Genomic DNA, 19,300 nt, shown 5'->3' with positions numbered 1-19,300 from the left:
TTCTCGTGAGGGCTTATGACTAGGCTTGCAACTATTTCCTAGGGAGGTGTGTCGACTCGAGCGAATTCTGGAAATGGACAGAGCTAGGTGACAGATGGAGAGAGAGAGAGTGAATTTCCACCTCGAATCATACCAACCATCTTCTCCGTTTCGCGACTCCTCCTCCTCCACTCTTGGTGAAATTGTCATCTCGATCTCGTTCGTCGTCACTCTCGTTCACTTCGTCGTCCTGCACATGCTCGTTGCCAACTTTGACGATTCGCACATTGCGTTTGCCCTTTTTGAACTGACTCGCACTCGCAGCAATCACCTTGTTGCTGCCGTACCATCCATTCTCGTAACTGACGAGGTCGGCTTCTTGTTCGGCAGCGACTTGAGCATTGGTTACTGCTGCATCCGAAGCGTCGTTCAACCCGGTCATGCTTGCCGATGCGGGCGCGTACGCCGTGTGACCTCGTGCCGCTGCTCCCGTACGTCGAATCAAGTTGCGCAAGGACGACGCGACGAGTTGAGAATCGTTCAAACGTGCACGCAAGGTCGACAGGTGCGCGAGCGCCGTCGCCGAAGGAGCTTGAGCCGTACGAGAAACGGGATCCGGGATAGGCGGTGGTGGAGGTTGTTCGGGAAAGACCTGTTCAAGCCCAGCATGTTTTGAATTGATTGAGCACTGAACAGAGAGAGTCAGACAGAGGGAGAGGAGTGCTCACAGGAGTTTGTTTCCAACTGTGTTTCGGAGGCAAAGTCGGAGCCCATTCCGCCCTGAACGTACCGCCGTACTCGTTCTTGCGAAACTCTCGAGCGCGTCGTCTTCGGTCTCGTTCGATCCGACGAGTCTCACGTCCGGCACGTTCCTTGTCCCGTTCTCGTCTCTTGCGTTCTTTCGCTTCCTTTGCTCCCGGGATCGGTTGCCCATCCGTCCCCAGTGGCACGACTTCCTCGAATATATCGTCGTCGTCGTCTTCGTCCGTCGCATTCGAGACAGAACGAGCGGGCGAAGGTGGGGGAGAAGCCAATGCTGGATCTTGTTCGGGTTCGGAAAACGCTTCCGCCTCGTCGTCGGAGGGTAACAGCGCAACCTGTTTTTGATTTCGTCGATTCCGAGAATACTTGATCGGTTCGATCGAGACGGCTGTTTGCACAGATCGAGGTGAGAAGGGAAATCCCCGAAAATCGAGTGGAATGCAAGGGTGTCTCTTCCTCACGGTATTGTCTCCGTTTGCGAGCCTGTTGCAAGAGGTCTCCTGGTCCGGATGCAATGCCCAACTCGTGACAACTCTCGATCACGTCCAACACGGTCGGTTCATGTCTCCTTCCGAGTTCCGCCAGTTGGTGAGCGTAAGTCAACAAGCTCCCAAACACTTCGTTCCCCAATCGAAGTTGAACGAGTATGCGTGTCAGTTCTCGAAAGGGAGGTCCAGAGAGGGTAGAAGGGAGTTCAGAAACGAACGATTGAAGAGAGCGCCTTCGAGGAACTCGATCGCGACTTCGTGAGCTGCATCGAACCCAGTCTCGGTGAGTTCCGTCGCGATCACCTGTCTCATGACGAGTGCTGGGATCGCGGGTGGGAGCGGTGGTGCCGCAGCAGCAGCAGCATTCGACGTCAAGGTCTCTCGCTTCGACGCGTCCACTTCGAGCGGGTTCGGCGAGGTCGATCGCGAGGACGAGTCTGAATAGTGCGAAGAGTTGGAAGGCGAGTTGAAGCGAGAGTCCATCGCGACTCGACCTGAATGACCGCAAGAATGATCGAACGCAAGTTAAATGGCCTTTCGATTCAGAATCTCGGAAATTGTCTAATTACAATTTCGCTCTCATTGAAGTCAATGATACAAGACAAGCAGACAGACAAGCCACACCCATGTAAGGGCACTTTTCGAATTTGGAGCTCTTGCCATCCTTGCTCAGACTATTAGGGCAGCTTTTCTCGTTTCTCGCTGCTTTCTCCTCGGGTCTCGAAACGAGACAAGAAATTTCCACCCAGTAGTCGAGAGTAGGCGAACAAAGGATTTTCGAATAAGAATGAGAGAGAAAGAAACATCGACACGCAAGCTACGAGACTTTTACTTGGTGTAGAGCTCCTCCTTGAGGAGGATGCCGAGCTCTTCACGAAGAGGCTTGGTCTCTTGAACGTACTGCGAGTATTGCGAGGCGTTCTCGGTCTTCTCCTCTGTTTCGCGCGCCGGATTAGAAAAAGAGGTCAGCGACGGTTTTCTCCTTCCAGAATAGAGAGAAAACCGAATCCGTACTCAATCCCTCGAAAATTCGGACAGCGGTCGAGTAGTCGTTGACTCGGCGGGCAGCACGGAGAGCCTCCTCAACAACTGGTAGTGAAACAAAGCAACGAAAAAAGTCAGCGACGAGGGTTTCTCCAAGGCCGAATAGTCCTCTTTGAGCCATTTCCTCTTCCCCGCCATTCGAGGAACGCTTCTCAGATTGACGGCCACAGATCGGATCTGCAGTCTTCGTCTGTACGTTGAGCAAAAGCACTTGTGGAGAAACTTTTCTTGGACTCCTCAAGAGAGAAAACAACCCATGATCCAAAGACACCGAGATTCGAGAGTGTGACTGATGCTGTGCAGACGTACCTCGTTGCGAAGGGACCAAATCGTAAGCGAAGCAGTTGTTCAATCCTCGTTGGAGTTCGAACAGGTCTTGAGCGTTCGCGAAGAAGTCGGCGTAACGTTGGTTGAAGTCCTCGTACGACTCGGCAGCCGAGTGTGCGAATCGGACTACAGACCCGAAGACGAGGTCCAAGTCGAGAGTAGATAGATCAAGGGCAAGATGAACGAGTCGAGGAACGGGCAAGAGATGCGACGGTTGGACAGCGAGGCACAGGGTCGAGATCAGGATCGGCAGGCAAAGGTGGACGGGACGCGTCGGGGTGCATGATGCCGAGGAGAGCGAGTGATTCAAGATGACCAGTTTGATTGGATCGCAACAGAGTTTGGCAACGCGTCAAGGAGCGAACGGCGCATAGGGATGATGGTACAAGGGGCAAGCAATCGTGGTGATTGGGTCAGAACTTGGATTCGACTTGCGGGAGATAGCAAGAGATCGAGGCAGGGACTGACCGGGAACGGCAGCGATTCGTTGAGGGCGAGCGACCGCGAACGCGCTGGGCCTGACAGCGGCAGCGGTGAGAGGGCGAGCGGCGGTACGGAAGGCTTGCATCGTGACGCGGGGACTGCTAGACGTTCGAGGCTGACGGGCGCTGGAGGAGGGGCGAGCGAGTTGCAACTTGCGAACATTCGAAGGCGACTTCTCGCTCAAGTCTCAGATCCAGAACCCTCTCTCGTTTGCTCTGACTATCCCTTGAACTGCTCTGACTGACTCGATGGGTCCATTCCTCTCTGGTAATCCACTTTTCCCTGTCGTGTGCTCGCTCTGGTCGTCTCGTAGTGAAGCTTGACTCGTATCAAGACTCTCCTGCCCCATTGAATCGGGATATGCTGCTGCTTGTCGCACGGTGAATGTCGAACGACTCCTTGGACCCAGCCGAGACTCGCGGTCGGCAGGTAGCACTGGCAGTGTACCGATTTTCATGTGGCTGTCTCTTGCGCAGGTGCCGCCCTTCAGACAAGTAGAGCTTTGAGAATCGCTTCTGTTCTGGTCCAGCTCGTTCATAATCTCGCAGCGTACGCGGCACCATTGCGGTTTTCTCCCGAGGCCTGCATTCAAAGTGACTTTCGTCGCCAAAAGCGCAAGACGAACACCGAGGGCAAGCACACGGGGACTCGAAGGACAGAGGGCACAACGAACGCGCAATGAAAAGATCTTTTTCGCATTGAACAAACGGGAAGCAGTGCAGGAAGAGTGAAACGGACATGGGGAAAAAGGGGTCGCGAGGGAATCTCTAAAATCGAATAATACATGCTTTTGATGTCCACACGATCCCCCTGCTTCAACTTTACCGCAATGCCCGATATCTGAAAAATCCTGTGTACTTGCGCCGAGTCTGATTCTCAACTCAAGGTTGCGCAGGATTCGCTTGTTCCTCGAGTCCCGCCTTGAATCCTTCGACGGTCCTTCCGACTTGACGACCACTCGCGCCGACGACTCCAACGATCCTGCTTGCGGGCATCGCGAGCAATCCGACGATCTGTGCGCGCAGGACGTCGAGGGGTGGCAGTTTGCCGACTTGGGCCGTACGTTCCTTGGTCGCAGCGGTCGTGCGTTCGAGCAGAGACGAAAGTAGTTCGAGTCGTTCGAGTGGAGGAGCGTTCGCTGCCGGTGGGGGAGAGTTGGGTGCTGGCGTCTTTGAGAATTTCGACACGAGCGAGAGCACTTTGTTGAGGACGGGAGGAGACAACGAAGGCGAGGTCACGACGGCGAGGGGTCCCGAGAGGTGGGAAGACTGCGACAAATGTGTCAAATCGATTCGAGGTTTACGAGTCGACGACGAGGCGGTGTGATCCCGCAAGAGTGCGGGCAAGAGTCCCGGTCGAAGCAGGGTCAACTTGATCGCATGTTGAGGTTGAGCCGCCGGTCCTGCCGCGGACGAGGTCGAAGCGAGGCTCGATCGAAGTGTCCGCCACTCTTCGGCCGAAAAGTCGCCCGGACGGAGGAACAGGACCAAGTCGTTCGAAGTGAGGAGGTGTTGGTGTTCGGCAAACAGGAGCTGCTTGCGTGCAGGCAGAGGCCGCGTACGAGCGACGAGTCCTGCACACCGTGTCCGAGTAGCTTGCATCGTCTCGTGGCGTGACCGTGGAGCGAGGTGGTCAGGGATCCCGCGAGATGGTCGCGCGCGCGCGAGAGGAGCGCGAAATTCAGAATACGAAAGAGTGTCAGAAACGGGTTAGGAATTAGAATTCGAATTGTAAGGGGCGGGCGCGCCGGCGAGAGAGGGCTACGCGGGAAAATTGGCGACCCTTTTTGGCTCGTCTCCAGGCCGAATCGTGAGTCGCATTGCCGCCCCCCTAGCTCTGCCCGAGTGCGCATCTGAGCAGTCCGTACTGACTCTGCTCGAACGCCCCCTTGCGCCCGTGTAGCTGTAAGTCTTTACGAGAAGAGAAGCTCTCGCCATTTTTTTCCGACTCCCTCTCCTCGAACGACTCGCCTCTCGCCTGCCCTCGCCCTCCGATTGTGTGTGTTGTCGAGATCGAGTTCAATCTGCCACGAGGTCAGCCAGCGGCGGACGAGGCGGGATGTGAGGTCCAGGGCTCGTCGAAGGACAGAGGGGACAGATGGAGCATACCAGCACGGACGAGCGCCTCTCGCTACACGACGCCACCATCATCCTCTCGACTGTACCGTCAGATCCGACCAGAGCAAGGTTTCCGGGACACGTTAGAAGCAGTGCGAGCCGAAACCACGACCGCGCAGACAGCACCAACGACCGCCTATCGACCCTCGCCCGACCCTGCGACCCTATTCAGATCGCTATTGGGAAAGGCACTCGTCCGTATAGAGAGAGTCGGTGGGTGGACAACGAGATGCGGCACGCGAGCGGAGCGACGAGACCCACCTCGCTTCGTCTCGTCTCGCCCGCCCCGTACTCGCCTCGGAGGGGGTCGTCGAGGAGTGGGACCGGGAGCACCCATGGAATCTCGTCGTCGAGCGATCGCAGCGGTACACTGACCACCGTTCTTTGGTTCCTTTCGATCCTGGTGCAGCTTCTTCCTCAACCCCCTTCTCCCCTTCTCCCCCCTTTTAAACCGTCGCCATGCCTCACTCGTTCGGAATGCGCGCTCGCACGCGCCACATGTTCAAGCGTGACTTCAAGCAGAAGGGTATGATCCCCCTCTCGACCTTCTTGAAGGTGTACAAGGTCGGAGACATTGTCGACATCAAGGCCAACGCCGCGCAGCAAAAGGGTATGCCCCACAAGTACTACCACGGACGCACCGGTATCGTCTACAACGTCACCCCGTCGTCGGTCGGTGTCATTGTCTACAAGGTCGTCGGCAACCGCTACCTCGAGAAGCGTGTCAACCTCCGCGTCGAGCACGTCAAGCACTCCAAGTGCCGTGATGGTGAGTCCTATTCGTTCCAATCGTTGCAGCTCTTGTTGTGATGCTCAAACCACACTCGGTTGTAGACTTCTTGAACCGTGTCAAGTCCAACGCCGCGGCCAAGAAGGAGGCCAAGGAGAAGGGTGAGACCGTTGTCCTCAAGCGTCTTCCTGCCATGCCCCGTGAGGCCCGCACCGTCTCGACCGGTGGCAACGCTCCCCAAACTCTTGCCCCCATCCCCTACGGTGCGTTCTCTCTCTTTCTCGCTTTCCTTCAGACAGGACTGACGATTGATTACTGTCGCGTTGCGATTCGCAGACACCACCATCTAAACGGTGTATTTTCGTACCGGGGTTTTGCGTGGAATATCTTTCTTCTCTTTGTACCCTTCCGAAAAAGAATCAAGAAGAGCCCACAAAAATGGGAGAAGCAGAAAAGAGTACGAGAGATTGCTCGAAAGAGAGAATCGGGTGGAATGACAAAGTGCGACTCGTGTCCTACAAACTAGCTGTTGCCTCGAGAGCTGGAGAACTTGCGCGAGAGAGAGTGGCTCCTTCCTGAATTCGGTTACCCTGGTCTCTGTTGGCTGTGAGGTTGCTATTGTGCTAGCAGAACGATCAATGTCGTCAGTTGCGGTCGAGTCGGCGGTGCTGGTCAACGGATCCGAAGCGGTAGCCCCTGAAAATTACCTCTCGCCGATCACGACTTCGTTGTACAACTCTCCAACCGCATCAGCAAGTTTCCCGCTCGCTCTCAAAACTGTTTCACCGCACCCGACTTGTGTTTGATCACTTGCGCCCTTCAGGTAGGACAAAGTGGACCATGACTGCGTACTCTCGTGAACAAGCCGTCGCCATTTCGGCAGTCCTCAAGGCTTCTCTCGTCGCACAGAAAGTTCAGGACCAATTGATCGGTAGTGGTGGAGTGCAGAAGAAGGACAAGAGTCCCGTCACGGGTCAGTCTCGCTCTCTCGCATCCCTGCCAAAGAAGAAAGAGAGGACTGACGTTGATTGAGCGACTCGAAAGTTGGAGATTACACTTCGCAAGCGCTCATCTCGTCTTTGTTGTTCAACCATTTCCCAACCGACGAGATCGTCGGTGAGGAAGATTCGACCGAACTGCACACTCCCGAAAACGCGACGACGAAAGCAAACATTGTTCGACTCGCGAACGAGGCACTGTCTGAATCTCTCCCGATCAAAGACGAGGAATCGATCTGGGACGGAGTCAAAGGTCAAGGCAGTTCGAAATCCGAACAGGAATGGTTGAACATCATCGACCGGGGTAACTCGACTGGAGGCAAACAAGGTCGACACTGGGCTCTCGACCCTATCGATGGTACGAAAGGGTTCTTGCGTGGGGGACAGTACGCCGTCTGTCTCGGATTGCTCGAGCAAGGTCAGGTCGTTCTTGGAGTCATGGGTTGCCCGAACCTGCCCGTCGACCCGAAGAACCCACAAGGCGAGAAGGGTGCTCTCTTTGTTGCCGTCAAAGGTCAAGGCGCTTTCCAAGTACGTTCTCCTCCTCCCCCTCTTCGCGAAAGGGGGTTCTGACCTATGCACTCTCGCTGTCATGTTCGCACTTTTCAGCGATCGTTCTCGTCGCCCGAGTTGACCAAGATTACGATGAACGAGCTGCCGTCTCTCGAAGCGGCGTCGTTCTGCGAATCCGTTGAAGCGGGTCACAGTGACCACGGCACGAATGCCCGGATCGCGTCCCTGCTCGGTATTACGAAACCGAGTGTGCGCATGGACAGTCAGGCAAAGTACTGCTCAATCTCGAGAGGCGATGGAGACATTTACCTGCGTCTACCCGTGTCTGACACGTATGAGGAAAAGATTTGGGTAAACCTCTCGTTTTTTTTCCTCTTCTCCAAAATCTCGACCGGGACTTTTTTGTTCACCCTCTACATTGCATCTGTTCGCTCAGGATCACTCGTCGGGTTCGTTGTTGGTACAAGAAGCAGGTGGAATCGTTTCCGACATGAACGGCAAACCCCTTGATTTCTCAGTCGGACGCACCCTCAAGGAAAACAAAGGTGTTGTCGCTGCCCACAAAGACTGGCACGCAAAAGTGATTCAAGCAGTCAAGCAGGCGGTCGAGGAAAGTAATTAGACCCCCCGTTTCTTGAGTCGAGAATCGCTCTATAGTTCCTTGGCTGTTTGCGGAATAAAAGCAAATGTAGAGATCGAGGATATTCGTGCGACATGTCCGAAGTCTCCCAACAGGCAAATTCCCCTTGATCGAGAATATGCTAGAGTACCTTTTGTACCATTTCGGAATCATCTGCTGAGTGACAGACTGAGCCAAGTGTTTGGGATACACCGAGCCATATCTGACTTTGGCCGGTTCTTGGCCCCTCCAAAACTCGCAAGTCGGATTGATGACGCCAGTAGTGTAGTCGACGCCTTACGAGCTGCGGTGGATGTCCATTCGAGAACAAACGGCCTGTACATGTATGTGTGGCGATTAGTATACGGAGCTCGTTCATGCTGTATCGGGTGACTTCGGTACAAGCAAGTTTGCGTCCGTGAGTTTGAGAAGAGCCGAGTTCCAAAGAGAGATCGACGGGTACCCTAACGTGTGCGTTCTGCGTGACGATGAGACTGGTCGAGAAAAAGAAAGAACGAACGGGTCCGGGGTTCTTCGAATTCCCTTTTTCCTTACACTTCAACCAGTTCTCTGTAGACTGCCTTACAAGAGTGTCTCAGCTAGACACTTAGAGCGTTTGCGTATCCTGGAACCTGACGGGATCAGTGTCACAGGTGTGGCCGCGTCACCAAGTTTTCAGGCTGAGAAAGCGAACAGGGCCAGATAGAATAACTTCGTGTTCAGGAAGACCCTACCATCCTTACGAGGCTACTCGGACGAGCTGCAACGAAAACAGGTAACTTGAGCTTTACCAAGAGCGCGATCCTCTGATTTCGCTCCCTCGAATGCGCTCGGACCATCTCTCCTAACAGCTGTCTTTCAACGCTTGACGCCTGCAGTTGATTCCTCTCGCCTCGTTCCCATTTTTCCCATCCCGAACTGAAGGTACAGATTCCCAAATTCCGGCTTCGAGAAATGCTTGAAAATTCCGGAGCGATCGTTTGTTTACAACATTGCAAAATCAAAAAGCTATCATTTCTCCTCGGTACCTGGTGTAGGAGGTTCCGATTTGTCTCCTTCAGGTTTCTCGACGAGAATGCCACTCGCACTCGGATCCTCTGGTTGAGCCAGAGTCTCTGCGTTCGAAGAGGTGGTCGAAGTCGCAGCGGGAGTAGTTGAGGAAGACGAGGCGGGATTCGAAGCAGGTGTGGCGAGACTCGCGGCCGAAGATCCTTTCAATTGCCAAGCGGGTAAAGTAGGCGTCCTAGGCACTCCAAAGGGGGAGGTCGAGGTGGGTCCTCCTGCTGTGGTGGAGGCGGCAGAACCAAGGCCAGGGGAACCTGCAGTCGAAGTCGAGGGGGAAGAAGGGGTAGGTCTTCGCGCAATCAGGAGGGATTTGAGCGATTTCAATTCGGATTGGAGGTCGTTCAACGAGGACGATTGCGTCGACGAATGCTTCTCGAGGAGCTTGCAGGGTTAGGGATGCGCGATTCAGTCGCTTCTCCTACGCGAGAAGAAGAGGAGAGTACTGTTCAAGCGTACCGTGGGTAGGCTCTTGGCCATTTCGTCGACTTGCCTCTGTACGCCTTTTGACCACTCGTCGCGTTTCCTCTCGCCTTCGCGCATCTCTTCGACGGCTTTCTTCACTTGGTCCAGTTCTCGCTCGACTGCAACTTTCTGCTCATCGAGAGATTCGGCGACGGCGTCGGTCGAGGCTTGAAGCGTCTTGAGTAGGTCGGCAGCTTCGTCGTATTTGGCTTCGAGTGCTTTCTGAGACGCTTCAAGGTCGGTTTCGGACGGCGGTTGCAGCGAGGGCAGGAGGAATTTCTGTAACAGATCCAAGAGTCAGTTCTCTATTGTGGAGTGTCTCGAATATGCCTGCGTGTGATCGGGTGTACGGATCTTGCTCGAAACGGAAGCGGTTCATGTCGGGTCGAATGGTGTGTCTTGCAGAGATACAACAATGTGCAAAGCCACGTACCTGTGCGAGTTTGAATGCGAGCCATCCGACCCCACCGCCGACGACCGACATGATGAACCAATCTCGCCAATCGCGTTCAAACTCTCGTCCGACTTGCGATCTAGGGGGTCCTCCATACGCAGGGTGTACCAAAGGTCCTCCATTCGCCGCCGCGAGTGCTTGTTCAATCTCGTGCTGGTTCAACCCTTTCGATTCGAGGAACGCGATTCGTTGGGCGAGCGGTGAAGATGACGTCGATGGGTCTCGCAGGAAGCTGATCGCGCTCGAGAGGAGCGCTGCGCGGTCAGACATCTCCTATCTCAAGTGCGAGTTGGAGCAACGCGAGTCGAGTGACCGGCAGGCGTTACCCGAATTGGCGCCACGCATTTCCGGCTATCACAAGTAGCCGTTTCAACTTTCTCTTTGATTCCTGTATCGGACAACCATGCTTGATTTCGAATAAAATGCTAGTATGTGTTACTGTCAACATGCAAGAGAGAGAGAGAGAGAGACTGAGAATCCACTATTTGAACAAACTCCTCGCGAGTCGCAACGCGAGCTTGTCGTCTCGAAGTCCCTCGAGCACCTTTTCCTTCTTGTCTTTGACCGCGGCTCCAGTGTGCATCCCGTTCCCGTTCGCTTTCTGACCGTGGTGGTGGCTCGACTTGGTCCCGTTCGAGACACTGCTCACTTTCTTCGTTCCGTTCATCGCGGGCGCCGACGAGCTCACTCCGGTCGGAGGCAATGGAGGTGCGACGATTCCATCTTTGCCCACCTTCTTGAGGTCGACTCCGGCAAACACTTGGTCTCTTGCTTGATGCGCAGCGGTCCCGTTCGCCCCCGACTGGGCCCCTCCCTGACTTCCTTTCTTGCCTCCCCCTCCTCCCGACGCCGATTGAGTCGATCCCGAACCTTTGTGGGCTGGAGTCGTAACGCCTTTCACTTCTCCGAAATCCCATACCAAGTCCCCCCTCAAGAAACTCTCGACCGCTCCATGTTCGAGCGCCGACTGTTTCAATTCCGACAGGATCCGCTTCGTCGCGTCTTGAGTCAACACGTTCGTGACTTCGTGGTGCGGGTGCGGGTCAGTAACGACTGGACCTCCATCTGTCGCCGAGGTCGGCACCGAGGAGGACGACGATGACAAGTCTTGTTCGTCGAGTCGAGTAATGATCCCTTCGAGTGCGAGTTCAGCCGGATCAGGGACTTTGAGTCCACAGGCCTGACTGAGGACTCCAGCGAGAAACACTTCGAACGCTTCGAGGGGACGTGCGAGGTACTTCTCGACTTCGGCGAACCCACTCGGTACCGGTGCATCGAGGACGAGCAATTCGTAGCAGTCGTCGAACGGCGCCAAATCTTGTTCCTTCTCGGGACAGGTGAGCGTGTCGAACCCGCTCAAGAGATCGGCGTGGATCGTTTGCGAGGTAGGGACGACGCAGTTGAACGCGTTCGGGTACGCGCGCCACGGCGAAGGGGTGGACGCGAGCGTACCGATCGAGATCGCGGACGAATGGGGCAACGGAGGTTCGGGAGGAGGTTTCGTCAAGGCCGCTTTCGTCGGGGCGTGACGGACTCGATTCGTCCACAACAGATGGGGCGGTGGGATCGGGAAGTACGGTAGGGCGTGGTTTGGCGTGACTCGCGACCTTGCGAGGAGCGTGAAATGTTGAGCGAGCAGGTGCAGGATCGAGATGGCATAAGGGTGACTCAAAGACTGCCAAGATTGATTTCTTTAAACTGTCAGCATGTCTCGCGAAAAAGAGTGAGAGAGAGAGCATGGACTGACGATTTTGAGGAAAGCCCAATTGCGTTCTTCTCGGATCGCCCACACCTCGCGCCCTTTCTCGCCACCGAGTCTCATCCTCCTCGCTTTGCCTTCATCATCGACCTCTTTGCCTTCGCACCACACGACGTCGAGCGCCTTGAAGATTTTCTGAGCGTCCGATTCGTCGTCCTCGGCCCACAGTTCGAATGGTGGCGGATGAGGGCCATGAGGAATGACCGTCAGTCGCCGAATCAATGCCAAGTCGGTAAACCGCATGCAACACCTCGTCGCACATCCCGGACAAGCGCACTGAACTCCCCCACAAAAGGCGTCAGTTGGTACTCTGGGCCAAAGTGGAGAGAATACCTGAACAAAGGGAAGGTAACTGACGAGATCGTACAAGTGACTCCATTCCCTCGGAGTCATACTCCTCTCGAGTTGGTTCTTGTACACCCATCCTCCCAGGACTTGCATCCCGACTCCTTCTTCCCCGTCCTCCGTTTCGGTCGCGCCGGATTCTTCCCACGCGATCGCCCTGAATGCGTCCATGATTGCCTCTTTGAGTTCGGTCGGGGACGTGCGTTGCAGCGCGTGATGCAACCGTGCCAATGCTGGCAACGAGACGAGCGCGGGATCCTCAAAGAATCTCAACACGTGATCGTGGCCCCCTCGGTACGCCTTGACGAGCAATTCCTCGTCCCTCGAGATGAGCCTGCGGAACAAGCATTCGACGATCCGGACCCGTTCGACACTCTTCCTGCCTTCTCGAATGAAACTCGCGTGACTGCCCGTGAGACTCAACAGTTCGAGCAGTTCGGTCCGCCTCAACGTCTCGAGCGCGTTCAATGGATCCGGTTCTTCGTCTTCAGGGGCCAGCGTGGGCGAACCGGGAGGTCGAAGTGGATTGTGAGGAGCTTTCTCGTTGTCCGAACGATGGTGGTGGTTCGAATGGTGAGGGTGAGGCGAGTGCGAATGGTCACACGTCGAGTGCGAATGGTGCGAGCAACACGAGCATCCCGTGTCGCTGTCGTGTTCGTCGGAACCTTCGTCGGACGATCCTGGCGTACCGTACCCGCACCCAGAGTACGAGTTGTGAGGACATCCATCCGTATGCAGGAGCCACAGTGCATCTTCTGCATCGCATGCGAGAAAGTGTGATCTTCGAATGATGACTGAGGATAAATAACGACCACAGAACGATCAACATTCGAATCGATACGGTTAACAGCGCTTGGAAGAGGAACTCACGTTTGAGCACTGCTTCAGCCTTTTCGCCACGCAACCTGACTTCCTCCCACGCACCGCGCGCGAGATCTGTCCCATCGGGTCCTTCACCTCTACCTTCCAACCGATCGACGAGATCGACCTCACTCGCGGCGAAATGTTCGCGGTGGTACTCCCAACTCTCGAACGCTCGTTTCGCCAACTCGATGTGTTGTCTCGCAGTCTGTTCCCATGCTTCGAGATCTGGGAACGATCCTGACGTCGTGATTTCTGATGGTGATGGCAATGGAGACGATCGAGAGAGTCGAGGGAGAGACGAAACTGCATCTGCGAAAGGAGAGAGAGCTGCGTCAGCACACCACCTCACGACTCGGCGCCCCAAGAGAGGGAGAGAAGGCTCTCGAAACTGACTCCAGAAGCTCGTACGAACGTTCTTCTCTTCCTCCTCGTGAGTCGAGCACCACAATCTCGCGACTTTTCCTTTCCAGCCGCCTACGACGACTTCGTCGCAAGTGACTTCGTAGCGGTCTACTGCGAGGCACGTCTTGACGGAACCATCTGGAGGTAGTGTCGGTTTCGGTGGAGGTGGTGGCGCTGGGGATCCATCCGCGAGCGGTTGCGGAGGCGGTCTACGGTTTTTGGGTTTGTCCGGGTACCGATGACGACCGTGAGGTTCACCTTGGACCTGTTCAGCACTCGAGTCGACCCCAGGTGCGAGTGCAGGTTCGAGCGAGAGGGGTGGTGGGATCGGTGGTGCGACGCGGGCAGGAGGGGACACGGGTCGGTGCGAGGACGAAGGTCGAGGCAGCGACAACGCCGCCGTTCGACACCGCTCGCACGAGCACGCACACCAGCACAGTCCGTTCATGTAGCGCAGGACGACGACTGCTGGATCTCCGTAGCGGGCGAACGACCAGGCGTGCAAATCGACGGTCTGGTGGGCGAGGACGAAAGAATTCGATCGATTGTTTGAAAACAATTGCCCACCCTAGTCTTTCAATATTCGAATTACATACTAATCATTCGAACCGTAATCCTCGCTCTCTTTCGCATGCGCCGAGACTCGTAGCGGTAAATCAGGTATACGGGATTCAGGATTGTCACGCCTGTCAAGAAAGTCGAAATACGAAATCAAGCAAAAGTTCAGAATGTAATCAAAAGGTATGTTTAGTAGAAAAGGAGTGTTTGGGGTAGGGTTATAAATGGATTAAAAGTTTCCGCATATCCAGATGCTGTTCCTCGAGAAAGGAGGAAGGGAAGGAGAATAGACTTTTTACTTGGAAGCCCTCGCTCGACTCCTCGTACTCCTCGCCGGAATATCAGTCGCAGTCGATTCAATGATGCTGTTAGATCCAAGTTTCGAAGTGATGTCTTTCGGTGCAATCGATTTCGTGGGGCTCGTCGGAGGACCATCTCGCTTGACCTTGTTCGAGTCGGAACTCGTGGTGACCGGTACCGAGGTGCGAGTCTTGTTGCCAAGATGCTTGCGACGCTGAACGTGCATGTGTGACATCATGAATGCGAGCGCTAATATAACCCTTGCGCGTGTCAGTCTACCTCCGAGTCATGTAACACATACACACGAGAGCGTACCTGGAGGCCAGAAGGCGGTCAATCCGAGGGTGGCAAAGTATCCAATCGGTCCGACCCTGTCTCGAGCGTGACTGCAAAATCCTCGAGAGAGTCAATCTTTGTTGGCGGATCAAGAGTGGGCGAGGCCAGCACGTACGTTGCGGAAAAGTAGATCAACGTCGCCTCGGAACCAGCTCCGACGGGGTACAGGATGTAAAACGCAGTGTACCTGAGTGTGAACGCTCCTCTCGCTCAGTAAGTCTTTTTTCTTCCGAGCTGTAATCTAAAACGGCACCGCTCAAGAGTGTGGAAAAAATAAAGTCGTACCGAATCCATTCAAGAAGTGGAACTTTGATCTTGAGCAAATTGGTAGCGTAGTGCAGGTACCGGATGATTTCGGCAAATGACCATGCCGTGACCATCGAGACGTAGAACGGAGTACGCGGGACCTGCAGGTATCGTTGTGTCAGGGTAGGAAGGAATCTCTATTTTCGTCGTTCCCGAATCTGAAGGAGAAACTCACAGTGGGGAAAACAACACATACGTACCACACGATCAACAATCGTGAAGCAATCTGAGCGACCGTTGTACCAAGAGGTGATCGTCTGATGGCGAGTGCACACGTCAGCTAGACGAATACGAGGAGAGGGGAGATGAATACACTCACACGAGACGAGTCGCCGAATGAACGGCTTCAAGGATAGCAGCAGTTTGAACCCATTTGACCGTCTCGCCAAACCTGTGATTCCCATAATATGTCAGCATCTCGGTTACAAAGCAAGGATTCGTCAAAGAGGCGAGCTCACTGATCGAATGCGGAGCTCGCTCGGTTGTTTAGCGTTTCAATCGTTCCCTCCCGGCCAATCAATTCTTTGATTCCAGTGTACCCATCTTGACCGAGCATGTGGTTGAAGACGAGGGACAAGACGTAGGTCCATGCGGCTGCTGAAGCGAGATTGTACGCAACGAGGTAGAATGTTTTGATCGGCGAACTCGAGTCTCGTCGAGATCGACTCGACGACGACGACGCGTGCGACACAGACATAGTTCGAAGCTAAATGCGGGAGGTCAAACACCGACGTGGGGGTTTTCGTCAGAGATCGGACAAGACGACCGGGGCACGAGATGCGAAGAGAGAAGGTCGACGCGACCGGCAAACGCGCGCGGGGCATGAGGATTACAACACACCACGTGCTGTCAAATGGCGCAATTACAATCGTTACTCTTCGATTATCTCTACTATTGATTGAGAACAAGGACATGGGTTACACTGAGGCAAACAACAGATATGTACTGAGCAGAAAGACACGGCGATAATGGACGGAGGGGCTACAGAACGTGCTGGCAGATAGGAAGCATCGTGTATGAATACGAATGGCTGTGATTGAAAGTCGAAAGAGAGGGATCCAGAGAGAGAGTTCAGGACAAGTGGGAATGTACAGATTGGCCGTACACGGATTCGGCATCGTCGTCGTTCAGGTGCACGCCAGCGGCAGCGAACAATTCGCGAATCTGTAGTCAGCGAGGGCAAGCCGAATCCATCAGTACAAAGTCCAGCGCGACACGGTCAGGATTCGTTGCGTACCTCGGCATGTGCACGCGTCGTGTGCATTCGGGAAGCGTATTCGCAACTGACCGAATCGGTTTCTGTTTCCATCGAGACAGAGGCAATATTTCAGCTTGCGAACGAAAAAGTGACGGCAAGGACACTCGACTGACCTTTGTTGTAGGTAAAGACAAATTCTCCTCCCAGTTGTGCTTGTGGACCAGGGTAGCGCGGCATAGCGATACCATTCTGGAAACCGAGCGCGCAAGATCAGTCGAGGAACCATGGCTAGAGCAGAGTGGGACCAACTCACCATGGTCGAGTTGACCATGTTCTCCCAGTTCGAGTTCTTGATGTAACTTCCCTTGGCGTCCTCTTTGCCCATGCTGAGACTGCTCTTGGTCATACCGAGCGTCTTGTACAATGTCCGTGATCGATCGACGTAGAGCGGGAACGGGCAATCGAGTCGCTGCCGGTACGTCGGGATGAGCTTGTAAGAACCCGTCGAGACGAGCACGATGTACAGTGGCGGGATGATGGCGCGAGGCTCGTGGTAGTCACCGACCGACACCGACGACGCGGTAGACGAGAGGTTCTCGGTCGAGTTCTGGAACGCGACGAGCGAGAGCATTGTTTCTCGCAACGCCTGCACGTACTGCTGGCACAGGTTGCACCAGAAATGTCGCTAATCACCGCAGTGCACGGTCAGTATGAGGTCAAGATTTCCCGAGCAGAAACGGACAAGGCAACGTACGAGGGCAACAAATACGACACGGCCGCGCTGTTTGATCAAGTCGTCGAGGGTGACCTTGACTCCCGTCTCGCCCACAAGCTCGCACTGGCGCGCCTGTTCTAGTTCTTCCTCGGTAGGCATCAGGAACCGATCAAACTTTTTCTTGTGCTTCGCTGCCCGTCGCTTCCGCTGTATCCGCTCGGCTGCAGTCTCGTCGCTGTCGCGCGCTTCTTCGTCGGTCGATGTGTCGTCAGATTCGGACGATGATGGTTTCGGCAGTCGCAGTTTGTGCACGATGGTCGAGATCGTTCGTGTTCGGGTACGAGGGGAGGACGATCGAGGCGACGGGGATGGAGAAGATTTCGGCGGTGCAGTCGTAGCGGGAGCAGTTGAAGGTCGTCGCAGAGTAATCGAGGGAGGCGACAAGACGGGAGGCACGCCTTGTCCCGAACTCTGTGGCCGTGGCGCAACTGCAGGCTCGAGCGATAGCCCCTCCATCCCTGGCCGTTTGAACAAGCCTAGTCCCGTCTCGCCTGCCTGTCTCGGACCAGTCGGAAAAGCTGGGGTTTTGCGCGCGAGCTGCTGATCTCGAAAGACAAAGTCGAGCACGTCGAGATCGTCGTCGTCGTCGTCATACCCTGCTGGCGGTGTCCCACACCCGCAATCGTCCCCCTCGTCGCTTCCGCTTTCACTCTCACTCTCACTTTCGCCCTCGCGACGTCCTTCCTGCTCCCGCTCGAGCCGGTCATCGTGCTCTGCTCTCCGTCCAAAGGGCGTCCGGTCGGGGTTGCGCTTGATCGAAGGGAAAGGGCAGGCAGTAGTAGGCGGAGGTGCAGCCGGTCGTGAAGGAGACTGCGGAAACGCGAGCTGCTTATCCTCGTGCAACCGCGGCGTGACCGGCAGAGTCGGCGTGAGAGACGAGGGCGAGGTCGAAGCTGGCGAAGAGTCGTGCGAGTAGTGCTCATCGTCTTCGATCGTAGTCGCCTGCGACGCTGGGCTCACGGGGCGCATCACGTGGTTCGCCTGTCGCGGATCGAACGAGAGGCGACTACCAGGCAAGGGTGGGAGCGGCAATTTCGGTGGTGGATGCAGCGCTCGACTAGCCGAAGAGGTCGAGGGCGAAGGGGACGGAGAGCGGGAATGCGTTGCAGTGGCCATCGCTGCTGCCTCGCGCGAGTTGCGGGCTTCTGCGCTCGCTTGACTGAATCTGGATCGGGTTGGGCTATTCTCGCACCGAGGGCGACACGCGCAGGTCTGCTGAAGCGCAGGAAATGCTCAGAAACTGATCGAGCCTCCTCGAAAGTGCGGTGCTGTGTCTGTCCGGAGTTCCCCAATTTCCACTCGTTCGACTGGTTTCGACCACAGACGAGTCGCTGACTAGGGCGTGCTGGTGCGTGATTTCGAGACTCGAGGTGTGCTGTGTGCTGATCGGCAGGCGGAGAACCGAGCGAGGGGAAGGAGGGGACAAATGCTGCAAGGGGGGGCAGGCCTGCGGGAGGATGTTCAAAATTGGAAAGTCGAGGTTCGAGATCAAGGTACGGTACTACGAGGTAAAGCGAGCCCGCTGTCCGCAGGTTTTCCGGCTGAAATAGGCAAGTCTCACTACCCGCTCGTGGCGGGACCATTCCAGTTTCATTACGTTGCGTCATTTAGCTGATCCCTCTTCCCGGCCGACCTTCCTTCTCTATGTACGTTCTGTCGCTTTTCCCACCTCTCCTTACCTCTCCGGCTTCTCGAACTTATGTCGCTTCAGTGTAGCTACGCGCTTCTCCAAGCCAGAGCGTTCCCCTATCACAGTCTTCTGGACTCAGGCATACGAGTCTCGCAGGACATCCTCGATTGGCAGAATTGGCGAAAATGAAGGTTCATAAACGAGCTGTAACCTTCCCAAACGGTCTAGGCCCGTTCTGGTTTTCCACCTCGAGTCGATCCTCCTGCCTCCGAGTCTTACGTTCGAGAGCCCGTGTTGCTCTCTTCAAGTTGGTTACAGTAGTACAGTACGACAAGGTACAGTCTTTTCTGGCGTGTGTTCTGTCCTGCTCCTGCAAACTTGAGACGCGTGAGCTGTCGTACCACGTTTTCCTCCTCGCTCTCTCCCATTCTCTTCCTCTCTTTTGCTGCGAGTCTCGTGTCTGAAACGTGACGGGTCAGAAGACGAATCCGCATGTCCGCGCACGGAGGAATTCGATGCGAGACCGGATTCTCAAAGGCCTCTTCGAACGGGCCAAACTTGCAGGTGCTCATAAGATGCTCGAATTGACTCGAACGAGTATTCTTCCTGCCGTTGCCTTTGCTTCTCCCGAAAACTCCGGTTCCGCCTGTTCTTGAAAACGGTTTCGAGCTTGGGGAAAGAAAAAACCTTGTGCAACGGTCGAACGATGGTCTAGTGTCTCGTAAAAAATGGGGGATCCTTGTAAAGGACCACCCTCGATACTGTCAGTCAGGTGTACTCAGATAC

At 55.2% G+C, this 19,300-nt stretch overlaps 9 protein-coding genes across 9 annotated transcripts; 2 read left to right on the top strand and 7 right to left on the bottom strand.

The window, feature by feature from the left end:
* Positions 1-127: 127 nt before the first annotated feature.
* On the bottom strand, positions 128-1,712 carry JCM15063_002570 (uncharacterized protein; the record flags this gene model as incomplete). Its single annotated transcript, XM_076677670.1, has 4 exons — positions 128-631; positions 708-1,129; positions 1,203-1,358; positions 1,448-1,712. The coding sequence occupies 4 exons, from the start codon at positions 1,710-1,712 to the stop codon at positions 128-130; spliced, it is 1,347 nt and encodes a 448-aa protein (XP_076535368.1).
* Positions 1,713-2,057: 345 nt separating this feature from the next.
* On the bottom strand, positions 2,058-3,168 carry COX6 (cytochrome c oxidase subunit VI; the record flags this gene model as incomplete). The annotated part of the gene is made up of 4 exons (XM_076677669.1): positions 2,058-2,164; positions 2,244-2,318; positions 2,583-2,726; positions 3,069-3,168. The coding sequence occupies 4 exons, from the start codon at positions 3,166-3,168 to the stop codon at positions 2,058-2,060; spliced, it is 426 nt and encodes a 141-aa protein (XP_076535367.1).
* A 796-nt stretch (positions 3,169-3,964) lies between these two features.
* Positions 3,965-4,684, bottom strand: JCM15063_002568 (uncharacterized protein; the record flags this gene model as incomplete). Its single annotated transcript, XM_076677668.1, has 1 exon — positions 3,965-4,684. One exon carries the CDS (start codon positions 4,682-4,684, stop codon positions 3,965-3,967), a length of 720 nt encoding a protein of 239 aa, XP_076535366.1.
* Positions 4,685-5,659: 975 nt separating this feature from the next.
* On the top strand, positions 5,660-6,280 carry JCM15063_002567 (uncharacterized protein; the record flags this gene model as incomplete). Its single annotated transcript, XM_076677667.1, has 3 exons — positions 5,660-5,969; positions 6,035-6,193; positions 6,267-6,280. 3 exons carry the CDS (start codon positions 5,660-5,662, stop codon positions 6,278-6,280), a joined length of 483 nt encoding a protein of 160 aa, XP_076535365.1.
* Positions 6,281-6,568: 288 nt separating this feature from the next.
* On the top strand, positions 6,569-8,063 carry MET22 (3'(2'),5'-bisphosphate nucleotidase; the record flags this gene model as incomplete). Its single annotated transcript, XM_076677666.1, has 5 exons — positions 6,569-6,686; positions 6,754-6,903; positions 6,975-7,459; positions 7,538-7,792; positions 7,878-8,063. The coding sequence occupies 5 exons, from the start codon at positions 6,569-6,571 to the stop codon at positions 8,061-8,063; spliced, it is 1,194 nt and encodes a 397-aa protein (XP_076535364.1).
* Positions 8,064-9,071: 1,008 nt separating this feature from the next.
* PEX14 (Pex14p) lies at positions 9,072-10,311 on the bottom strand (the record flags this gene model as incomplete). Its single annotated transcript, XM_076677665.1, has 3 exons — positions 9,072-9,506; positions 9,582-9,866; positions 10,021-10,311. The coding sequence occupies 3 exons, from the start codon at positions 10,309-10,311 to the stop codon at positions 9,072-9,074; spliced, it is 1,011 nt and encodes a 336-aa protein (XP_076535363.1).
* Positions 10,312-10,522: 211 nt separating this feature from the next.
* Positions 10,523-13,859, bottom strand: JCM15063_002564 (uncharacterized protein; the record flags this gene model as incomplete). The annotated part of the gene is made up of 5 exons (XM_076677664.1): positions 10,523-11,716; positions 11,789-12,076; positions 12,158-12,939; positions 13,016-13,318; positions 13,403-13,859. 5 exons carry the CDS (start codon positions 13,857-13,859, stop codon positions 10,523-10,525), a joined length of 3,024 nt encoding a protein of 1,007 aa, XP_076535362.1.
* A 405-nt stretch (positions 13,860-14,264) lies between these two features.
* PHS1 (enoyl-CoA hydratase PHS1) lies at positions 14,265-15,608 on the bottom strand (the record flags this gene model as incomplete). The annotated part of the gene is made up of 7 exons (XM_076677663.1): positions 14,265-14,518; positions 14,585-14,655; positions 14,721-14,792; positions 14,891-15,012; positions 15,087-15,168; positions 15,231-15,302; positions 15,370-15,608. The coding sequence occupies 7 exons, from the start codon at positions 15,606-15,608 to the stop codon at positions 14,265-14,267; spliced, it is 912 nt and encodes a 303-aa protein (XP_076535361.1).
* A 374-nt stretch (positions 15,609-15,982) lies between these two features.
* JCM15063_002562 (peroxiredoxin-like family protein) lies at positions 15,983-18,000 on the bottom strand (the record flags this gene model as incomplete). The annotated part of the gene is made up of 5 exons (XM_076677662.1): positions 15,983-16,075; positions 16,149-16,210; positions 16,283-16,358; positions 16,423-16,794; positions 16,864-18,000. 5 exons carry the CDS (start codon positions 17,998-18,000, stop codon positions 15,983-15,985), a joined length of 1,740 nt encoding a protein of 579 aa, XP_076535360.1.
* Between the last annotated feature and the right edge of the window lie 1,300 nt (positions 18,001-19,300).

Source organism: Sporobolomyces koalae, assembly GCF_050403365.1.
Source record: "Sporobolomyces koalae JCM15063 DNA, S_koalae_JCM15063T_v1_ctg9, whole genome shotgun sequence".
Taxonomy (NCBI): domain Eukaryota; kingdom Fungi; phylum Basidiomycota; class Microbotryomycetes; order Sporidiobolales; family Sporidiobolaceae; genus Sporobolomyces; species Sporobolomyces koalae.
This window is presented reverse-complemented; position numbering and strand designations above follow the sequence as displayed.